This window comes from Callithrix jacchus, chromosome 11, assembly GCF_049354715.1.
Source record: "Callithrix jacchus isolate 240 chromosome 11, calJac240_pri, whole genome shotgun sequence".
Taxonomy (NCBI): Eukaryota; Metazoa; Chordata; class Mammalia; order Primates; family Cebidae; genus Callithrix; species Callithrix jacchus.
The window spans coordinates 104,556,936-104,577,259 of NC_133512.1; the positions used below are offsets into that span (position 1 = coordinate 104,556,936).

The 20,324-nt window shown below is 47.0% G+C and overlaps 1 protein-coding gene across 1 annotated transcript in view; it reads left to right on the forward strand.

Moving 5' to 3' along the window:
- Positions 1 to 3,150: 3,150 nt before the first annotated feature.
- The window catches only part of TRPV5 (transient receptor potential cation channel subfamily V member 5), a 34,373-nt gene continuing 17,199 nt past the window's right edge, over positions 3,151 to 20,324 (forward strand). Inside the window, exons 1-8 of the mRNA XM_078343588.1 lie at positions 3,151 to 3,571; positions 6,450 to 6,547; positions 6,716 to 6,838; positions 7,335 to 7,472; positions 7,781 to 7,879; positions 8,038 to 8,213; positions 8,667 to 8,813; positions 11,112 to 11,324. Of these exons, the coding sequence (XP_078199714.1) occupies positions 3,444 to 3,571; positions 6,450 to 6,547; positions 6,716 to 6,838; positions 7,335 to 7,472; positions 7,781 to 7,879; positions 8,038 to 8,213; positions 8,667 to 8,813; positions 11,112 to 11,324 (1,122 nt within the window). The 5' untranslated portion in view covers positions 3,151 to 3,443. The remainder of the gene's footprint in view (positions 3,572 to 6,449; positions 6,548 to 6,715; positions 6,839 to 7,334; positions 7,473 to 7,780; positions 7,880 to 8,037; positions 8,214 to 8,666; positions 8,814 to 11,111; positions 11,325 to 20,324) is intronic.

Sequence of the window (20,324 nt, forward strand, 5' to 3'; positions counted from 1 at the left end):
AAACCATCACTAATCTCCTCCCTCCTGGCTATTTTGGGGGAGGAGCCTCTTGGTTTCCTGGCGAAAAAAAGAATCCATCTCCAGCTCTGTGGGAATGAATGGGGAGGGTGACTGGGGTGAGAATTGCCTCCTGGGCAGGCTTGAGTGGAAATAACTGAGTTGCAGTGATGACCATTACTTCCATTTCCTCACCACCACCCCCCACCTGGCCCTGCATTATTGAAGGAGGTAAATTCTTGCAGAAAACAGGGAAACCCTTAAACATTTTTTTCTTATTACAAAAGTATAAAATATAGAAAAATGCAAACCCCCAAAAGGCTGATAATTCCGCCATCCAGTGATAATCACAATTAGTTTTAAAGTATAGTATTTGAAACCTTTTCCTAGATGGCTGTGGCCACGTGGTTTGGGAGTGTAATTCCGAAACATGAAAATCTAGGTATTAAGTTTCCCCCTCCTGTTTATTATGTTAGAATAAGAGGTCAGGCTGCTTTGGTGTGAAAGTTTCTGGGACCTGATGGTGTAGTTCGGTGCCCCCAACCCAGTTCTCCCGCTGCCTGGAGATATTACTGACGAGACATCAGTGGCGGGGAAGCTGGAGAGTTTGCAGGCGTCCTCACTGCCGCATGCTGAGAGAGGTGTGAAAAGAAAGGAGAGAAAAGAAAAAATAGAATGATGATGTCGAATACCACAAAAGGAAGAAACAGTTGGGAGAGAAGGCGAGGAGAGACTCCAAACCTCTGGTCTACCAGCTGGGATGGCGGGGGACAGCTTGGTCCTCACCCTTCCCATGGGGGAGGACAAGGTAAGCAGAGAAGGGCGAGTGAGAAGGTGAAGACCCAGGGATGGGGGCCTGAGCGTTGGGCCTCACCTTTCTCTTCCCCAGACCCTTACACAATGCCCTTGGCAGTCCCTGCACACTTGCTTTGTGCAGCTCAGACTGGGCCAGCCTCCTCCCCTGCCTCGTTCCCTGCTGGCCCCTACCCCTGCCCCCGCGCCCAGGACCAGCTTTATGGGTTGCAGTTTCCTTGGCAGGTGCTCCTTTCCTGGCCTGCCTCGCTTATCAAGGCATCTACAACCCCCACCTCATGCTTATCGCTCCCTCCATCTCCTTAGACTGGAAGTCACTCCACAAGGCCCTCACCCCCAGCGAGGCAGAAGAATGTCCCACAAGTTGAGCCCTCCCCACTCCCAGTGAGAACATAATTCCCCCGTATTGTTTTTAACTTTTCCTTTTGGCTGTTAATAAGAAAAAGGTCCAGATTTTCTTATTTTCTCCTTTTTGAAACATCAATGGATATTGGCTCCTCTGACTTTCCTTATTTATTTTCCTTTCAATTCTTGTCCTTCTCTAAAGGTGTTTCTGTCTGTCCTGACAATCTCTGGAGCAGATCTCTCTTTCTTACAACAAAAGAAGGGGGCAGTCCCCACTCCTCAAGACCCCCAGAGGGAGGAGGCCAGTGTGACAACAAGCCAAAAGGTTCCTAAGAAGCAACAAGGTCTGGAGAGTGGTTTGGAGCTGAGATTCCACCTTCAAAATTTGTTCCAATCTCACCGCTAACCGTGAGGTTTGGAGCCAGCACATCCACGAATTCTCACACAGAGAATTCTTCCTTGTTCCCATTTACCTATAGGTCTATTGAGTGAATGCAATTCAATAATATTGATGTACATCTTTGAAAACAACAAGAACATATACAACACGAGCTACAATATACAGCAGTCCCCTCTTATCCTCAGGGGACACATTCCAACATCCTCCAGTGGAGGCCAGGAACTGTGGAACTATGGAACTGTGGATAGGACTAAATCCTGTATATACTGTCTTTCTTTCTACACATACATACATACATGTGATGAAGTTTAATTTGCAAATTAGGCACAGTTAAGAGTTTAGGCCAGGTGCGGTGGCTCACATCTGTAATCCCAGCACTTTGGGAGGCTAAGGCAGGTGGATCACCTGAGGTCAGGGGTTTGAGACCAGCCTGACCAACATGGTGAAACCCTGTCTCTATTAAAAATACAAAAATTAGCCAGGCGTGGTAGTGGGCATCTGTAATCTCAGCTACTCAGGAGGCAGAGGCAGGAGAATAGTATTGAGCTTGGGAGCCGGAGGTTGCAGTGAGCCAAGATTGTGCCATTGCACTCCAGTCTGGGTGATAAAAGTGAAACTCTATCTGAAAAAAAGAAGAGTTTAACAACAATAAAGAAGATAGAAAATTATGATAAATATCCTGTAATAAAGGTTATGTGAATGTTCTCTTTCTCTCTCTCTCTCGAAATATGTTATGGCACTGCACTCATCTATTTTCCAACTGTGGCTGACTTTAGCTAACTGAACACTCAGAGAGTGAAACTGTGGGTAAGGGAAACTACTTAATAAAATACCGCAACATTACTCACTCCTCTTGGTCTTTCATTCCTGAATAGTCCCAAACATAGAATCACGATATCTTTGTCATCTACCTTTGCTCAGTTTCTGCTGTTCAACGTCTATAGAAACTTGGGGACCTCAGGACTCCTCTTACTTTTATCTCCAGGTATAGGAGAACCTGCTCAGGCACACTCCAGGAAGCTGGCCAGTCAAGGTCATGAGGACTTCTCACAAGGAGCGGTTGGTCTGGGAAGGGGTAGGGGGCCAGGAACCCTGGAGATGACCACGAAACACATAAATGGGAAGCTCTGAGAAGCAGCCCGGGAGTCTCTTGGGCCCACTTGTGGAAGGAGGATCAGCAGTGATTGCATGCTTGTGACACATGCTTTCCAGATGCTCCCATGAGACAGCATAGCTGTTACCCCAGTTTCACAGGTTAGGAACTGAGGCTCAGAAAGCTTACCTAACTGTAAGGGATAAGACTCAGGATTTGAACCAGGCTTTGCCTGATTCTTGAGCTGAAGGTCTTTACTTCCTCCTCTCCTTCATCCAATGATCTGCCCACCTTGATTGTGGACCTGCCTTCCATCCCTTTTCCTTTTCCAAGCTCTTTTGCCCCACCCCTCAACTTCTCAGGTCTCAGCAGTCCCAGTCCACAGTGAGGAACCTTCCCCTCCTCCTTTTCTCCTCCTGGGTGGTTCTGTGGCCCTGGGGCTCCGCTCTGCAATCAGCTCCTCCCTCTCCAGGAAAAGCACTTCTCCCCAGGCAGGATGGTCAGTCTCCTCAGCGCACCTGCATGCATACACAGCACATCACAACCACACACTGCACCCACACACCCACAGACACACACTGTGCATGCACACACCTCACAACCCACATACTGCATGCACTCGTGCACACACACACACACACACACACAAGCTGCATGCTGCATATACAAGTCACACAGGAGATAAACTCCTGTCCCAGCTCCAAACAGACCCCATCTCTTGTTCAACTGCTGTCATCCTAGACCTGTTTCTTTTGCCACATTTCTATAATCTGCCAGTGCCTGCAAAGAGAAGACATGGGAGGTTTTCTACCTAAGGCAGAAGGGCCCAGGAGCCAACTCCAGAAACTTCTGTCTTCCTTTCTGGTCAGAGAAGAAGACTGGGACCAGCACCTGGACAAGCTTCACATGCTACAGCAGAAGAGGTAGGCTTCCCAAGGGATCCATGTCCCTCCCGCCACAATCCTCAGACCCTCTGACACACCTGGGTATGCTTCCTGGATAGAGCACCCTAGAATTCAGGGCCAGTCACTCGGACACACCCTTTCCTTCCAGCACCCCCCCACCACCACCAATTACAGAATCCCAGCTGGCTTCTTTTAGTGGTGGTGGAGGATGTGGCTTTGGGCCACACAGGAAAATCTTGAGGGTAGACCTAAGGACAAAGGCAGAATGACAGCAAGGGGAGTGAGCAGACCAAAAAGGACCAGAGGGAAGGAGCCAGGGTGTGTGGAATGGGGAGGACAGGTAAAAGCAGGCTGCTGGTGGAGGATTGTGCTCCTGTGAGTGGCGGAAGAACAATAAGGAATCAACATTCATTTGAATGAAAGTGGATTGTGTGGGAAAGGGGAGAACTTTGTTTGGTGTATCTCAGGGTGCTGACCAGCTGAGGAGGGCTGCTCAGGTGGCACTGGAGGGTGCTGAGTTCAGTCCATCTGCCTTTTATGGAGTCTACTGTGTGCAGAGGGGTGCTTGATCCCAAGGACGCAAAGACTGAATGGGACTGGAGAGCTCTCAGAGCTGGCAGGGCTAGCGCACCGGCAGGCAGATCATTTCATGGCTTAGCCCTATGGTCCAGTCCCAGGAAGAGCAGCTGGGGCAGGGATGAATCCCACAGGCAGCCTCTGCCTCCAGGGGTTCTGTGGCTTGCCTTTTGCCTTTAGCCTTTTGTGGACCTGCCTTTCATCCCTTTTCCTTTTACAAAAATTGCTATTTGAGGAGTGAGGTTGGTAAAGTAGACATTAGCAGCCACAAATGGCTCCCCTGTGTTCCAGAAGAGTCTTGTGCTTAGTTCTATGTCCTTATCCTGAAATTCTTTTCTTTTTTTTTGAGACAGAGTTTCACTCTAGTTGCCCAGTCTGGAGTGCAATGATGCGATCTCGGCTCACTGCAACCTCCGCCTCCTTGGTTCAAGCAAGTTTTCTGAGTAGCTGGGATTACAGGCATGTGCCACCATGCCTGGCTAATTTTTTATTTTTGGTAGAGCCAGGGTTTCTCCATGTTGGTCAGATTGGTCTTGAACTCCCGACGTCAAGTGATCTGCCCATCTCAGCCTCCCAAAGTGCTGGGATTATAGGTGTGAGCCACCGCGCCAGGCCTGAAATTCTTATTAATTTTGAACAAGGGGTCCAGCATTTGCAGTTTGCATTGGGCCTGGTCCCAAGTGCCTCTGAGCCCTCACACTGGCACCTCCCCTACCCCATTGCTGAAGTGGAATCTTTGAGCTTCCTGCTTGAGAGTGAGACCCCTGGGTCTCTGAGAAAGGGGGCTTCCAGCCCAAACCTGGACCCTCTGCAGAGAGGCAGTGGGGCTAGAGTGCTAGGGAGGCAAGGACTTTCTTTGTGCAGTGGCTTCAGGATGGGGGTGAATTTGCAATCCCAGCCCTGACCACTCTGGGCTGGTCAGGAACACTGGGCTCCCTGGGACTGATTTCCTGGGTGAGACGGGGCAGGGAACTGACTCCTCACAACGGCCCCTCCTAGGGGAGCTGCCTGAACATGGAAACCCAGGCCCCACCTTTAGGTCAAACACTTCTTTAAATAAAAACACTTATTCACCCTGGCTCCTGGGGCTATTGGAAGAGAGAAATTTGGAGGCAGGGGACCTCAGAGCAGCCACTCCTTGGCCTGTCCTTTCTGTTCTTCCCCTCCAGACCCTGCATTTCCCACTGGGGCCAATACTTGCATATGTCTAGTCAGAGAGGCTCCAACTTTATCTCTCGTTGGGTTTGAATCTGGGTATGGTAGAAATGAAGATTAACAGAGGTCATGTAGAATGAATATCCTAACCTGCTTTGCCTTGAGACACCCAAATAAACAAGCTGTTTAGACCCTTGCATCTAAGGGTACAATGCAGAAGAAACAATATCCTTTACCTCACCACATGACTCTCCACCTTCTGCGGGGACCTGTATCTAAATAGCCTGAAGAGGCCGGGTGCAGTGTAATCCCAGCACTTTGGGAGGCCAAGGCGGGGGGATTGCCTGAGCTCAGGATTTTGAGACCAGCCTGGCCAACTTGACAAAAGCCTGTCTCTACTGAAAATACAAAAAATTAGCCAGGCATGGTGGTGTGCACCTGTAATCCCAGCTACTTAGGAAACTGAGGCATGAGAATTACTTGAACCTGGGAGGCAGAGACTGCAGTGAGCTGAGATTGCATTGCTTGCACTCCAGCCCGGGCGACAGAGCAAGACTCTCTCAGACAAACAAACAAAGCTTGAGGGAATAGTCAGAACTTCAGTGGCTCACGAATTTCACAAATTTGAAAAGGTCTGAGAAAGATCTAACAGTTGGTCGATTCCTCCTCCCTCTCTGTTGTTTTCCCCCAAACTCCCCTTGTTTAGAGACAGCAGGTCCAGCAGTCCCAGAAGTAGGGGGACCGCAGGTGGAAGTGCCCTCCGTCTCACTCTTCAACTATCCAGGATCTGAGACAGTTACTCAGGTTAGGTGAATTCAGCCACTCCTAGGGTCCTCCTCTTCTCAGAGAGTCTCAGACCACTCTTTCCAGACCACAGGTTCTCTTCCCTCCTGTTCTAGGCCCTTCCATGAACTATCCCCCTCCAGCAGAGCTTCAGGGTCCACCCTCACAGGAGAATCACCATGATGTGAATTGTAAGGAAGGCTTTGGGGCTGAGCCTTGCCCAAGTCCACCCTGGGTCATTCGAGTCCAGTAGGCATTTCTTTCCGGTGTTCTGCACACTGTGTGCATCACGTTGGTCTTAGAGAATGTCTCAGATCCTCTTTGCTCTTGGCCTTGTTCTGCTCTGACTGTCTCTTCCAAACGCACGTTCACATTTCCCCAGGATTCTAGAGTCTCCACTGCTTCGAGCAGCCAAGGAAAATGACCTGTCTGTTCTTAGGCAACTTCTACTGGACCGCACCTGTGACCTTCGACAAAGAGGTGGGATCTGGATTTCATGGGATGGAGGTGGGGGCAGAAGCACCTACCCCTCCTCCCCAGGACTTTAAGCTTGTGAAATGGGGCCTTGGAGGGTCTCTCTGGACCCTGAGGCCCCTTCCTCAAGGGAGCCTGGGAATTGTCTAACATTCCTGTCTTACTCCACTCCAGGAGCCCTGGGGGAGACGGCTCTGCACATAGCAGCCCTCTATGACAACTTGGAGGTGGCCTTGGTGCTGATGGAGGCTGCCCCAGAGCTGGTCTTTGAGCCCACCACATGTGAGGCTTTTGCAGGTAAGGAGGCCACACAGTAATTCAAGGCAGAAACCTTTGAGATGGAGGGTGTGCTGTTGTCTCTTAAAACTGGCCTCTGAAGGATGGGGTGGGATGCGGTGATGGAGGGTCAGGAGGACAGGCTCCGTTGAGTTGGGAGAAATGCAAAGGGCCTGATCTTGGCTTTTAGCTATCCATGGCTTCCTTTAGCATTTCCTCTCCATCCTCCCACAGTCCCTGCAGGACCTATCTCAGTTTCTTTCTCTCTTAGCAACATGAGAATGACTATATTTGCAGCAATCCCCTGCTGGTGCCCAGTAGCTGAGGGGTGGGTACCATGAGCAGGGCAGCCTGAGGAGTGAACCGTTGTCAGTCCCAGGCCACCCTCCCGAGCCCAGGGCAGAAGTCTATGCAAAGATCCACCAGGAACCTCCTGAGAGGAATGGTGGGGGATGCTGTGTCCCCGAGAGAACTGGGGACAGAGGCAGACCCCTGATGACAGCTGTCTCTGGACCAGGTCAGACTGCACTACACATCGCTGTTGTGAACCAGAACGTGAACCTGGTCCGAGCCCTGCTCTCCCGCAGGGCCAGTGTCTCTGCCAGAGCCACAGGCACTGCCTTCCGCTATAGTCCCCGCAACCTCATCTACTTTGGTGAGAGCAGGGCTGGGCTTGGAGGAGGGGCAGCTGGAGAGGCAGGCAAGGCAGAGGGAGGCCAGGGCAGGAGGGTCCTGCCTTCAGCTCTGTCTGTTGGGCAGCTGGGAGGGGCAGCCCTTCTAGGGCTTAATTAAGCCAGAGGCTAATTCCCTCCATGATCCTTCCTCTGGCTCTGTTGGAAGAGTGTCCCCCGAAGCCCAGAGCTGAGATGTAGGGGAAGAGGAGGAGGGCATTACTTGGGATAGACTGCCCACCCCATCCTGCCATCCTGCACTCTCCTGCCATGGATCTCTCTGTGTCCCCAGGGGAGCACCCTTTGTCCTTTGCTGCCTGTGTGAACAGTGAGGAGATCGTGCGGCTGCTCATTGAGCATGGAGCCGACATCCGGGCCCAGGACTCCCTGGGTAAGAGCCGGGATGGGGAGGGAAGCTGGGATGCTGCAGGGAGTGAGGGGCAGGGTGAAGAGAGGGGCTGGGACCTTCAGGAAGACCCCAGAGTGGGGATGGGAACATCATCAGGGACATTAGGCCAGTGCCCACATGATACACTGCATCTTCCCCAGGAAACACAGTGTTACACATCCTCATCCTCCAGCCCAACAAAACCTTTGCCTGCCAGATGTACAACCTGCTGCTGTCCTATGATGGACATGGGGACCACCTGCAGCCCCTGGACCTCGTGCCCAATCATCAGGGTCTCACCCCCTTCAAGCTGGCTGGAGTGGAGGGTAACACTGTGGTGAGACACACTCCCCATCCCTGAGGTGTCTTTCTAATGACCCTCAACCTACCCCGCTGGCCATGGGAGAAGCAGAGGTGAAGGACCTACCTTTTTTTAAAATCCCTTTTCCCCACACTCCCCAAAGAGATGGTGGTCCCTTGCTTCCTCTTCCATCACTGAAATCTTCAGCCTCAAGTTCCTCGACTCAAGGGGATTTGAGAACCTCACCTTAATGCGTGTGCTGTAGTAACCCACAGCTCTAGCTTTGTTTGCCTATTTTCTTCTTTCTGAGCTCTCTGGGGTTTTGGAGCAAGAAAGATGACAAAAGGGAAGCTTACAGATACAGAGGTTTGCTAATTCCACACTGTCTGACTGTTTCAAGGGGTGGGCAACTGGCTCCGTCCAGTGGAGTTGTTCCTCTAGACCACCTTCTCACACATTGAACCCTGACCCATCCCGGTGGTCTCTCAGATGTTCCAGCACCTGATGCAGAAGCGGAAGCACATCCAGTGGTCATATGGACCTCTGACCTCCATTCTCTATGACCTCACGGAGATTGACTCCTGGGGAGAGGAGCTGTCCTTCCTAGAGCTTGTGGTCTCCTCGGATAAACGAGAGGTATGGATGCCAAGGAGAACCAGGGCTGCCGTGTGAGGGAATTTAGTGCTTGTGCAAAGTCTGTCCACCTAAGATCCTGGGCCCAAGGCACTTCCCAGCCTTAGAATAGGTGGAGATTAACACAGTCTCCTGGGACCTGGGGAAAAGTCCAATGCACATTCTTATCCTGAATCCCCTGTCTCTCTGCTTAGCTGCAGTCCCTTCTGCCTACCTTTCTCATCCTAACATTTCAGATGAGAAACTCCAAATCAGAGTGGTTTTCTCATATTCATTCACTGGATCAGCACTGATACGGTTTGCATTTTTGTCTAAATGCAAAAATTTCATGTCTAATTGTAATCCCCAGTGTTGGAGAAGGGGCCTGGTGAGAGGCGACTGCATCATGGGGACAGACGTCCCTCTTGATGTTCTCTTGAGTTTTCACAAGATCTGGTTGTTTAAAAGTGTGTGGCACCTCCCCTTGCTCTCTCTCTCTTCCTCCTGCCCCAGCCATGTAAGATGTACCTGCTTCTCCTAGGCCTTTTGCCATGATTGTATGTTTCCTCGGACCTCCCCAGAACCTGTACAGCCTGCAGAACCATGAGCCAATTAAACCTTTTTTATTTATAAATTACCCAGTGTCAGGTAGTTCTTTATAGTAATGTGAGAATGGACTAATGCAAGCATATTGAACACCTGCTGTATGTCAGGCACTGCACAAGAAACCAACAATACAGAAATAAATAAAACACAGTTTCTGTTCATTGACTTCCTCAATTCTCAATCCTTGTCCTGAATAATTGTAACAGAGTAGGACATATGCCATAATAATGGTGTGTACCATGCATACAGACAGCCACATTGAGGTCGAGTTAACTTGGCTTGGACAGACCAGAGAAGATGTCACAGATTAAATGCTGAGGCTGGATCTTCAAGGAAGAATTGGGAGTCACCAGGAAGATGAGGAAAGAAAAAGAGCTTTTTAGAGAGGGAGCAACATATAGGCCATTCAGTAACGCTGGGTTGAGTGATGTAAGGGAAAGGAAAATTTGTTGAAGATTGCAGTAGAGAGGAGAAAAGACCTCCAGGTTTCAGGATGCTCCATGAGAGTGGCAGGATGTGGTTTATGCTCTTTATTTGCCACATGACAGTCTCCCAGGAACCCTTACAGAGCCAGAAAATATGATGACTTAATACTAATGAATAGAAGAAAAGGCGAGTGGCCAGTTTGTGAGATCTTCCTCAGAGATTATCCCTGGAAACAGATTAACTTTGAGCAGGAATGAAAAGCACAATCCCATGTGGATTTCACCACTACATATCCTTGGTCTTTGATTTAAGCTATTCTCAATATTCTCCAGCAGGTTTCATACCTGTCTTGGGTCAGTTGCTTTTTTCCTCCCTAAATCTTCCTCTCTAGCTCTATTTCACATCCCTCACTATCTTCAGCTGTAGTTTTGAAGACCTAGAACCCTGCCTTAGGATAAAAATCGAGGCTTTCTGGCTGGGGGTCCTTTAGCTTCCTGCCCTAAACGGCCAGGCATGTCTGGAAACTGCCACTGTCCCTCTCCTCCCCTCCAGCTTCCATAGAAAAGGTATTCTTGCTGTTAATGGCCACTCTATTGTGCTTTGAATCTGCCTCTTTCTAATCTCTCAGATGTCTCTTTCTGGCCATCATCCCCTCTCCTGTGTATCTTTAGCATCTCACCGATTGCTTATATCAGAGCATCATCCCACCCTGCCACATCCTATTGCCTGTAACCTCCATTGCTTCTTTCTAGCCCAGCAATACTTCTAGAACAAATCTGACTACTTCTGTGCTTGAATTCCCCAATTGCTTTCTGTTATATTTAGAAAAAACAAAAAAATGCAAACTTCCTACCTTGGCGTTTTTGATGCATGACACCCTTTTCTACCTCAGTCATTATCATTTTTGCTCACCACTCCCAGTAGATTCTCTCTTCTCCCCAACCACACCTCAGCTGCAAATGGGCAATGGGTTCTCAGAGCTTCCTGACCTTACAACTGCTGCTACCTTATGGCATGATCTTTCCTAACTCTCCCTTTACTCAACCAACTACTGTTCATCCTTTAAATCCTCTGTGGTGCTATGGTGTCTTGTGTTTACTGCTATAATCGTCTATCTGTGTCAATAGCACAAGGCCCAGCATATACAAGACATATACTATTTGTCCATCAAAGAGGTGACTGATGAGCTGAATGAGTGATGCTTACTGTCCTGCCTCTTCTGGTACACAGTAAAAAAAACAACACCCTTCTGCGTTGTTCACCCCAAGTTTCACTCCACTTTTATGGCAGGCTCGTCAGATTCTGGAACAGACCCCAGTGAAGGAGCTGGTGAACTTCAAGTGGAGCAAGTACGGGCGGCCATACTTCTGCGTCCTGGCTGCCTTGTACCTGCTCTACATGATCTGCTTCACCATGTGCTGCGTCTACCGCCCCCTTAAGTTCTGTGGTGGCAACCGCACTAATTCTCGAGACATCACTATCCTCCAGCAAAAACTACTACAGGTGATTGTTCTTCTCAGAAGGGGATGAAAGGGAATTGCATCATGGGGGTGATGGTGCTGGAAAGGAAGTGATGCTACTCAGGGATGACACCACTCTCTGGGTTCCAACAGGTGTAGCCTCCTGAACACCCAGGTCGAAATTAGACAGGAGACCAGGAGGCCAGAGATGGGCTTTAATAAGTACAAGAACGTTTGTCCAGGGATCTGTGGATTTTCTCAGACAAACTTTGAAAGAGTACTTGGAATGAGTAAGCCTGTGCATTTGTGAAATTTTTTGGTAATTTACAAAAAGTATCAGGCTTTTGTAGTGGGATGTTTAAGGTAAACTCTATTGCTTGAAAGGAGAAAAATTGCTCCAAGTCAATTTCTGAGTCTATTTCTGCTGTGTTGGGGGCAACATGGATGGCCCTGCTGGCCTGCATCCTCTTCTGTGCGTGGTCTATATGAGCCTATGGGAATAATGGGTCAGCCATCTGCCTGTCAGACACTCTGCAGAAAGATGTCTGGATTGGGTATCAGGTTGAAATAAATACTCTCTGAGGTTCCATTTATGTTATGTAGGGTTGCCATCCTGTGTTGTGGTGGCCAAGGGAAACCTGGTGTGAGGAAGAGGAATGATTAGAGGTACAGAGTAAATATAGAAATCTGCTGTTGAAGAAAGTAACCCCCTTTTTTTTGCAACAGAAAGGGTAAACTCTAATGAGCACTTCTGAACATATATAATTAACAAATATAGCTACATTTGGGAGTTGACTCTTTGTGGATTACTAAAACTTTTGTCCTGGTGAGCCGAAAATACACAGAAGGTGATTAGGTACATAGGCAGAAAGCAAAAGACCAGGAAAAAGAATTTTGCAAAGCAAGTGAGAGCTGAGTGACTGAAGATTATCTTGATGCAGGAAGGGGCAGCTACAGGTATAGCTCAACCTGGACTAGGAAGAGAGGTAGTTTGGGTCAGAAAAAGAATATAAACTTTCTATAGCCAAGAAGCAAAAATCTTGAGTTGGTTTAGACCAAAGACAGTGGTATGCACAGAGAAAGAACAGGGCAAAGATACCCAATGAAACCCATGCTAAGTAGAGACACTTCACCTCTCCTGGTTCTAGAATTGCCTTTCTATATATATGTGCAGTGTGTCATGTGTCCAGAGCCACTGCCTCTCACCAGGTAGGGTTGCTTCCTGGGGAAGACAAGCCTGAGTGTGTTAGAGACACTCAGAGAGGCTGTGCTCCATGCATCTCAGTCTGGGCACAAAAGCTGTCCCTGGCATAGGACATGAGGGAGATAAGGACAGTTAGGAGATGGCAAGTAGAGGGAGGAGTGATTAAAAATTGAGAAAATGTGTACACACAAACACGTTGAGGGTGGCTGGACTTTTCCGATGCTCCTGGCGCTATTTACTCAGATACGTCTTTTCCAACCTTCCTTTGTCTCAAACTTATTTGGAGATTTTCTGCATTTTGAATGTAGACAGTATTCTGGGTTAAAAGGTGGACAATGCTGAGCCATTGATGACCAGAAATCTCCTTCCTGTGTGTCTCTTTCTCCTTGGGACAAGGCTAGTTATGTACAAACAAGTTTCTTTGATCCAGATAGTCTATATTTAAAAGATCTCCTCCTTTGTGTCAGGACTCAGAAGCATAATTATAGCTGAACACCTGACCCATCATTCTTTTTTTCTCTCTTCTGCCTTCCTTCCTGTTCCTTGGCATTTTTACCCTTTTGCCTTCTGCTTCAGTGAAAGCCACTTCAGCTCAAATAGAAGACTTTGGACTTTCAGACATTCTTTTCTCAGTGGAGAAGTGGGTGGTTAAGAGGATTAAGAATGCTGCTGGAAGGGGTTCGATAACAAAGAACACTAGTGCAACGTCCCTATGCTGTGAGCCCCGGACCTGATTTATGGGATGACTATATTCTTCTTCAGTAGTAAGCCCATGTGGATTAGATCAGGGGCTTCTAAACTTATCACCATGATTTGAAAGATTCTGTTTTCACAATACACCAGATTTGCTAAATAATAGGAAATTCACGTTTTTTTTCCTACTGTTTTCTTACTTGAAAGTCTTAGAAAAAATGAAAATGCACAAATACAGTGTCTTGATTTGAGGCATGCATTGTTGACATATTTGTTAGCCGGTGGAGCGTCTTCTTAGATGAATGAATACTTTACCGTCCAATTATATTAATAACTCTGGGATCACAGGGATCTCAGTTACTTCAGGACTTCCTCTGCAGATCTCTTGGGATCTGTGGAAATCACTGGGCTCCATGACCCCTAAGATCCTTTCTAGTTTAACATCCGGGGTTTTATGGGAGCAGTGCAAGAGCAGCATCTCAGAACAGGTGAAAAAAAACCAAATTCCTCTGTATAAGGCAGCAAAAACTATGCGAAAACGGATGTATGTAAACCTGGAGTTAGTTTATCTCTATCCAATTGGGGAGGCTATCTTAGTAACCCTAAGATCCCTCATTGTTCAGCCATAAAAGTTCTGTTTCACCAGAGATTGCCCAGAACTCTATTAATTTGAGTTAACTTCTTATCTCCGTTATGTTTCTACTTGGTTTAGCTAAAGCAGCATGCACTACAGTAAAAGTTCTCTTAAGTTTCCAGGTGAGCAAAAAGTTCAAAGTCCAGAAGTCCAGCAGTGTCGGTTTTAGCCCTAACTCTGAAATTTAACAGTTGTGTGTCCTCAGGAAAATCCCACTTCCTGTTAGATCTGTGATTTTAAACCCAGACTGCGCATTAGAAACCTAGTAAAAAAGCTAGTAAAATGACTGGCTCCTAGGCTACACCCTAGACCTAATAAGTTAGAATGTCTGAAGCTGAGGCTCTGGCCTTGGTATTTTTAAGAGACTCTTTGAGTGAGTCAAATGTTCTGCCAGGGTTGAGAACCCCTGGCTTCCATCTTTGAGGTCCATGTAGCTCCGCCTTTCCGGTCCTAGGTCCACCACTCTGGTCACTGAGATTCCTGGAGCACTGTTCAGCAGGGGGTTCTAATTTCTCGTCATGTCTCCCTTTTCACTTTGAAAAATAATCTCTTGAGCCCTCCTTTGCTTTTCTCTTTCCAAGAAATGTTTTGCTAATCCATTCATTAAATAAATTATTATTGAGAGCCGCATAGAGGCTAAACAACTATGTCAGGTATTGGAAGTTCAACAATCATAGTCTGAGCAGAACACTCATGATCTCTGCTTTCCTGGTGTTTCTGGCTGGGTTGATATTAATCAAATGATCATGCAAATAGATATTTCATTACAGTCTATGACTGTTGGCATCAACGTTATTTTTTTTTCTTATGATGAGAAAAGCACAGAGTGGGAAAAAAACTTGTAACAGGGGTCTGGTCCATCTGGGAGGCCAGAGACTGCTTCTGAGAAAGATGACTGAGCTCAGATCTAAGTATGAATTCAGTGTGAAAAGAGAGTTCTAGACAGAGAGAATGCATATTCAAGGCCTCAAGGCAGGAAGAACCTCATCGAGGTCTGGGAATGAAAGAAGGCTCTCTAGAGCACAGAGGGCTGCGGTGGGTGCCTCCAGGTGAGGTTGTCCAGGTAGAGCCTTAAAGGCCATGTTGAGGATTTCACTCTTTATCCTCAGGGTAATGGGAAGTCAGAAGGATTTGACAGGGGGAGACTTACGGGTAATTTTTGTTTTAGAAAAATTACTTTGCTTGCATGGTGAATAACAGACGTGTGGGGTGGTAGGAAGGACACGGGGAGACCAGTCAGGAGGCTATTAGAGTTTAGCAAGCAGAAGATAATGGCAGATTGGCCTAGGAATGCAGTGGGGAGATGGAGGGAAGGGATTGGCATCAGGACTTGTTGAAGGCAAAAGTCATCCCGACTGTGTTTCCGTCTTTTAAAAATCATCTGCCTGTCACAGTCAGTGGGATCTATTTGTCTACACATCATCATCCCTCGTAGTTCTGCACAACCCAAAGCACCACCGCTATTTGAAAAGCGACTGATTGCCAGCTCTATACACCTCTGTTCAGGGGTCCTAACCAACCCACGGTGGAGCAAGCACAGCACATTAAAGACAGGGAAAGAGATGAGGAGAACCAGGAAGCCCGGTAGGTAGAAGTAACATCCACTGAGCGCTTATCATGTGCCCTTCACATGCATCCATCGGTGTTTTTGAGGCTTTAGTAAATGTGAATTGTGTAAGGCTGGGTGGGACCTGAGACTTGGCATTTCCAGCAAGCTGCCAGGGGAGGCCAGTGTTGTGATTCTGTGGACCATGTTTTGAGTGGCAAAGCATTATTCTATCTTTAATCTTCATGGAATGAAGATTATTTACCTAACAAGTGAATACAGTCATCACCACTTTAAAGATGGTGAGTCTGAGGTCAAGAGAGGTTGAACACTTTGGCAAAGACACTCAGCTAGCAAGGGTAGCACTGGGATTGGACTGCAGGGCTGCTTCCCTTCAGAATCCTCACCTTTAAACACCAGACAAGTCCACTTGTCCCTGCAGAGCGATGGGCTAGACCCCAGTCTTCTCTCTTGGCTAGCCGGGGCTTGCCACACTCACTTTTATCTACACATCTCATCTTCCCCTGTCAAGATGAGCACTTGAGAAGTGCTGTAGGAGGAGATCAGATTGAAGAGGATTCCCATTCCCAGATACTGACTTACTGGCTATTCTCTAGTTTTGATCATTGGCACTATTTTTTGATGGGCTTAACCTACTGGCATATAGAGCAAGTCATAATTCTGTGAGAATGAGTAAAGACTCTTGAGAAGAAAGAGGTAATTTCCCAAGCCAATCCTCCTGAGAAAATACAGAGACTGAGACATGAAATTCACCCTTGGAAGGCAGCTTAACTTACATGGGAACCAGCTCTCTCTCTCTCTCTCTTTATGGCCCAGTGGTTCTCAACTTGGGGTACATGTCCAAAACATCTATAGAACTTTTCGAGAAAATAGCAGGGCATGGTCTCTCATGCCTGTAATCCCAGCACTTTGGGAGGCTGAGGTGGGTGGATCACCTGAGGTCAGGAGTTCGAGACCAGCCTGACCCACGTAGTGAAAGCCTGTCTCTACTAAAATACGAAATCAGCCAGGTGTAGTGGTGCATGCCTGTAATCCCAGCTACTTGGGAGGCTGAGGCAGGAGAATCACTTGAACCCAGGAGGCAGAGGTTGCAGGGAGCCGAGATCATGCCATTGTGCTCCAGCCTGGGCAACAAGAGTGAAACTCCATCTCAAAAAAAGAAACAAAAAGAAAAAGAAAATGCCAGGTCCTTAATCCAAAATATCCCAGCGTTGGCCTGGACATGTGTGTTGTGACAAAGACTTTCCAGTTGATTCTGGTGGCAGTCCTGGTTAGGAACTCATGCCCAGTTAGGGAATTGGAGAAGCTCTTATGAGCTAGTAGAGGTTTCTCTGAGAACTTCACTCCTTTGCAAGTCTGGGATCATGGGGAGGAAAAAGATCTAGAGCTGGGCTTGACAACTGGTTCTGGGGCCTTCCCACTTCCCACTGGGGTGGCCTGTGTTGCACATCCTTTCCTTATGACCCAGCAGTGCCCCAGGTACTGCTATGCCCACTCCTTCTGGACATTTCTTTCAAGGCAGTGAACTCATCCATTTGGGAAGTGAGAGCAAATCTCATTAGGCCAATTCTTAGTGAAGTATACATGCCAGCCTGCATAGGGGATTTGGTTGTTGACAACTCCTTATATTGCAAGCCATGTTGTGAACTGAAAACTTCCAGTCATTGTTAGATGATACTTATTTTTAAAGGAGTGGATTGGAGTATTTTCCCTGTGCATTGTTAGCCAGGCCTGCTTGGGTGACCTTGATCTAGGAATCTAGAAATTTCAGAAAAGGATGACATCATTTCCATTTAGTTGTCATCCTTTTCCTCTTATGGCTACAGATTGGTCTCTACATCCCACTCCCTCTCCTCCTTACTAACCTTCTGCATCTCTTAGGCAATGCTCAGCTTGCACCTGCTGTCTCTTCTCTCCTTTTCCTCCTTCCTTCTTTCCTTTTTTTTTTTTTTTTTTTTTACCAGTTGAGTGCCTACCACATTGTACATTTGTGGATAAAAAGTAGGAGGGAGGCATCCCTGCCCTCAGGGAGCTCTAAGACTACTGGTAAGACATGGAGCACCCAGACACTTTCAGTGTACTGGGAGAGGGCTGTCAATCCACAGAAGCCCCCCATGTGCCGGGAGACCTGAGCTGGGCATGGAGGGGCAGGAAAAGAGGCCCAAGAGGAGTGTTGGACTGACCTGAGTCTTGAGGCATCGGTGAGGTTGAGCCAGGCCAATTGGTAGAGGAAGGCATTCTGAGAAAGTGGCACAGGCTGTGCAGGGACCTGACTTAGCAACTCAGAACCCCAATAGCTCAACGTGGCCGGAGCTCACACGGGTATGAGGACACAAGGCAGGGGCCATAGCAGCGAGGTTTTGTATATCTTGTTTGGTACTCTGGTTTTACTTTTTCAATTCTTATCTCATAGTGAGCTTTCCTAATTCAAAGAAAATGATGTCCATCATGCACATGACTTACAAATCAAATGGCAGAACTAATAGAGAGCAACTGCGTCCTGGACAGCCCCGCCTCCTCACCCATGTCTTACTCATGGGGGACAACCAGTTTTTTACTCCTTTTAGCTCTTGCTGTCATCACCTCTGCATCCCTTGAATCAAATGCTTCTATCTCCAGTTGTCAATCAAATTTAGACATTATCTAATGAATTTCTACAACGATAAAGATTAAGGAGCACCCTCCACTGCCACCTCTCCTGCATTTCTATTCTGAAGGCCTTGGGGAGCTAGGAACGATGTTAAGCAGAGCAGCCTCAGGATTTTTTTTTTTAATTGCATTTTAGGTTTTGGGGTATGTGTGCAGAACAAGCAAGACATTTGCATAGGTACAAACATAGCAGTGTGTTTTGCTGCCTTCCTCCCCTTCACCCACATTTGGCATTTCTCCCCAGGCTATCACTCCCCAGCTCCCCGCTACCCCCGCTGTCCCTCCCCTCTTCCCCACAATAGACCCCAGTGTTTGGTACTCCCTTCCCTGTGTCTATTTGTTCTCATTTTTCATCACCCACCTATGAGTGAGAATATGCGGTATTTCATTTTCTGTTCTTGTGTCAGTTTGCTGAGAATGATGTTCTGCAGATTCATCCATGTCCCTACAAACGACATGAACTCATCATTTTTGATGGCTGCATAATATTCCATGGTGTATATGTGCCACATTTTCCCAATCCAGTCTGCCATGGATGGGCATTTGGGTTGGTTCCAGGTCTTTGCTATTGTAAACAGTGCTGCAGTGAACATTTGTGTGCATGTGTCCTTATAGTAGAAGGATTTATAGTTCTTTGGATATATACCCCATAATGGGATTGCTGGGTCAATTGGAATTTCTATTTCTAAGGCCTTGAGGAATCACCACACTGTCTTCCACAATGGTTGAACCAATTCACACTCCCACCAGCAGTGTAAAAGTGTTCCTATTTCTCCACATCCTCTCCAGCATCTGTTGTCTCCAGATTTTTTAATGATCGCCATTCTAACTGGCGTGAGATGGTATCTCAATGTGGTTTTGATTTGCATCTCTCTGATGACCAGTGATGATGAGCATTTTTTCATATGTTTGTTGGCCTCATGTATGTCTTCTTTTGTAAAGTGTCTGTTCATATCCTTTGCCCATTTTTGAATGGGCTTGTTTGTTTTTTTCCTGTAAATCTGTTCAAATTCTTTGTAAATTCTGGATATCAGCCCTTTGTCAGATGGGTAGACTGCAAAAATTTTTTCCCATTCTGTTGGTTGCCGATTCACTCTAGTGACTGTTTCTTTTGATGTGCAGAAGCTGTGGAGTTTGATTAGGTCCCATTTGTCTATTTTGGCTTTTGTTGCCCATGCTTTTGGTGTTTTGGTCATGAAGTCCTTGCCTACTCCTATGTCCTGAATGGTTTGCCTAGATTTTCTTCAAGGGTTTTTATGGTGCCAGGTCTTATGTTTAAGTCTTTAATCCATCTGGAGTTAATTTTAGTGTAAGGTGTCAGGAAGGGGTCCAGTTTCTGCTTTCTGCACATGGCTAAGCCAGTTTTCCCGACACCATTTATTGAACAGGGAATCCTTTCCCCATTGCTTGTTTTTGTCAGGTTTATCGAAGATTATATAGTAGCAGATATGTTGTGTTGCCTCCGATGCCTCTGTTTTGTTCCATTCGTCTATATCTCTGTTTTGGTACTAGTACTGTGCTGTTTTGATTACTGTAGCCTTGTAGTATAGTTTGAAATCCGGTAGTATGATGCCCCCCGCTGTGTTCTTTTTGCTTAGAATTGACTTGGCTATGCGGGCTCTCTTTTGGTTCCATATGAAGTTCATGGTGGTTTTTTCCAGTTCTGTGAAGAAAGTCAATGGTAGCTTGATGGGGATAGCGTTGATTCTGTAAATTACTTTGGGCAGTATAGCCATTTTCCCGATATTAATTCTTCCTAACCATGAACATGGAATGTTTCTCCATCTGTTTGTGTCCTCTCTGGTTTCGTTGAGCAGTGGCTTGTAGTTCTCCTTGAAGAGGTCTCTTACATTCCTTGTGAGTTGTATTCCAAGGTATTTTATTTTTTTTGTAGCAATTGTGAATGGCAGTTCGCTCTTGATTTGGCTTTCTTTAAGTCTGTTATTGGTGTAGATGAATGCTTGTGATTTTTGCACATTGATTTTATATCCTGAGACTTTGCTGAAGTTGCTTATCAGTTTCAGGAGTTTTTGGGCTGAGGCAATGGGGTCTTCTAGGTATACTATCATGTCGTCTGCAAATAGAGACAATTTGGCTTCCACCTTTCCTATTTGAATACCCTTTATTTCTTTTTCTTGCCTGATTGCTCTGGCTAGAACTTCCAGTACTATATAGAATAGGAGTGGTGAGAGAGGGCATCCTTGTCTAGTGCCGGATTTCAAAGGGAATGCTTCCAGTTTTTGCCCATTCAGTATGATATTGGCTGTTGGTTTGTCATAAATAGCTTTTATTACTT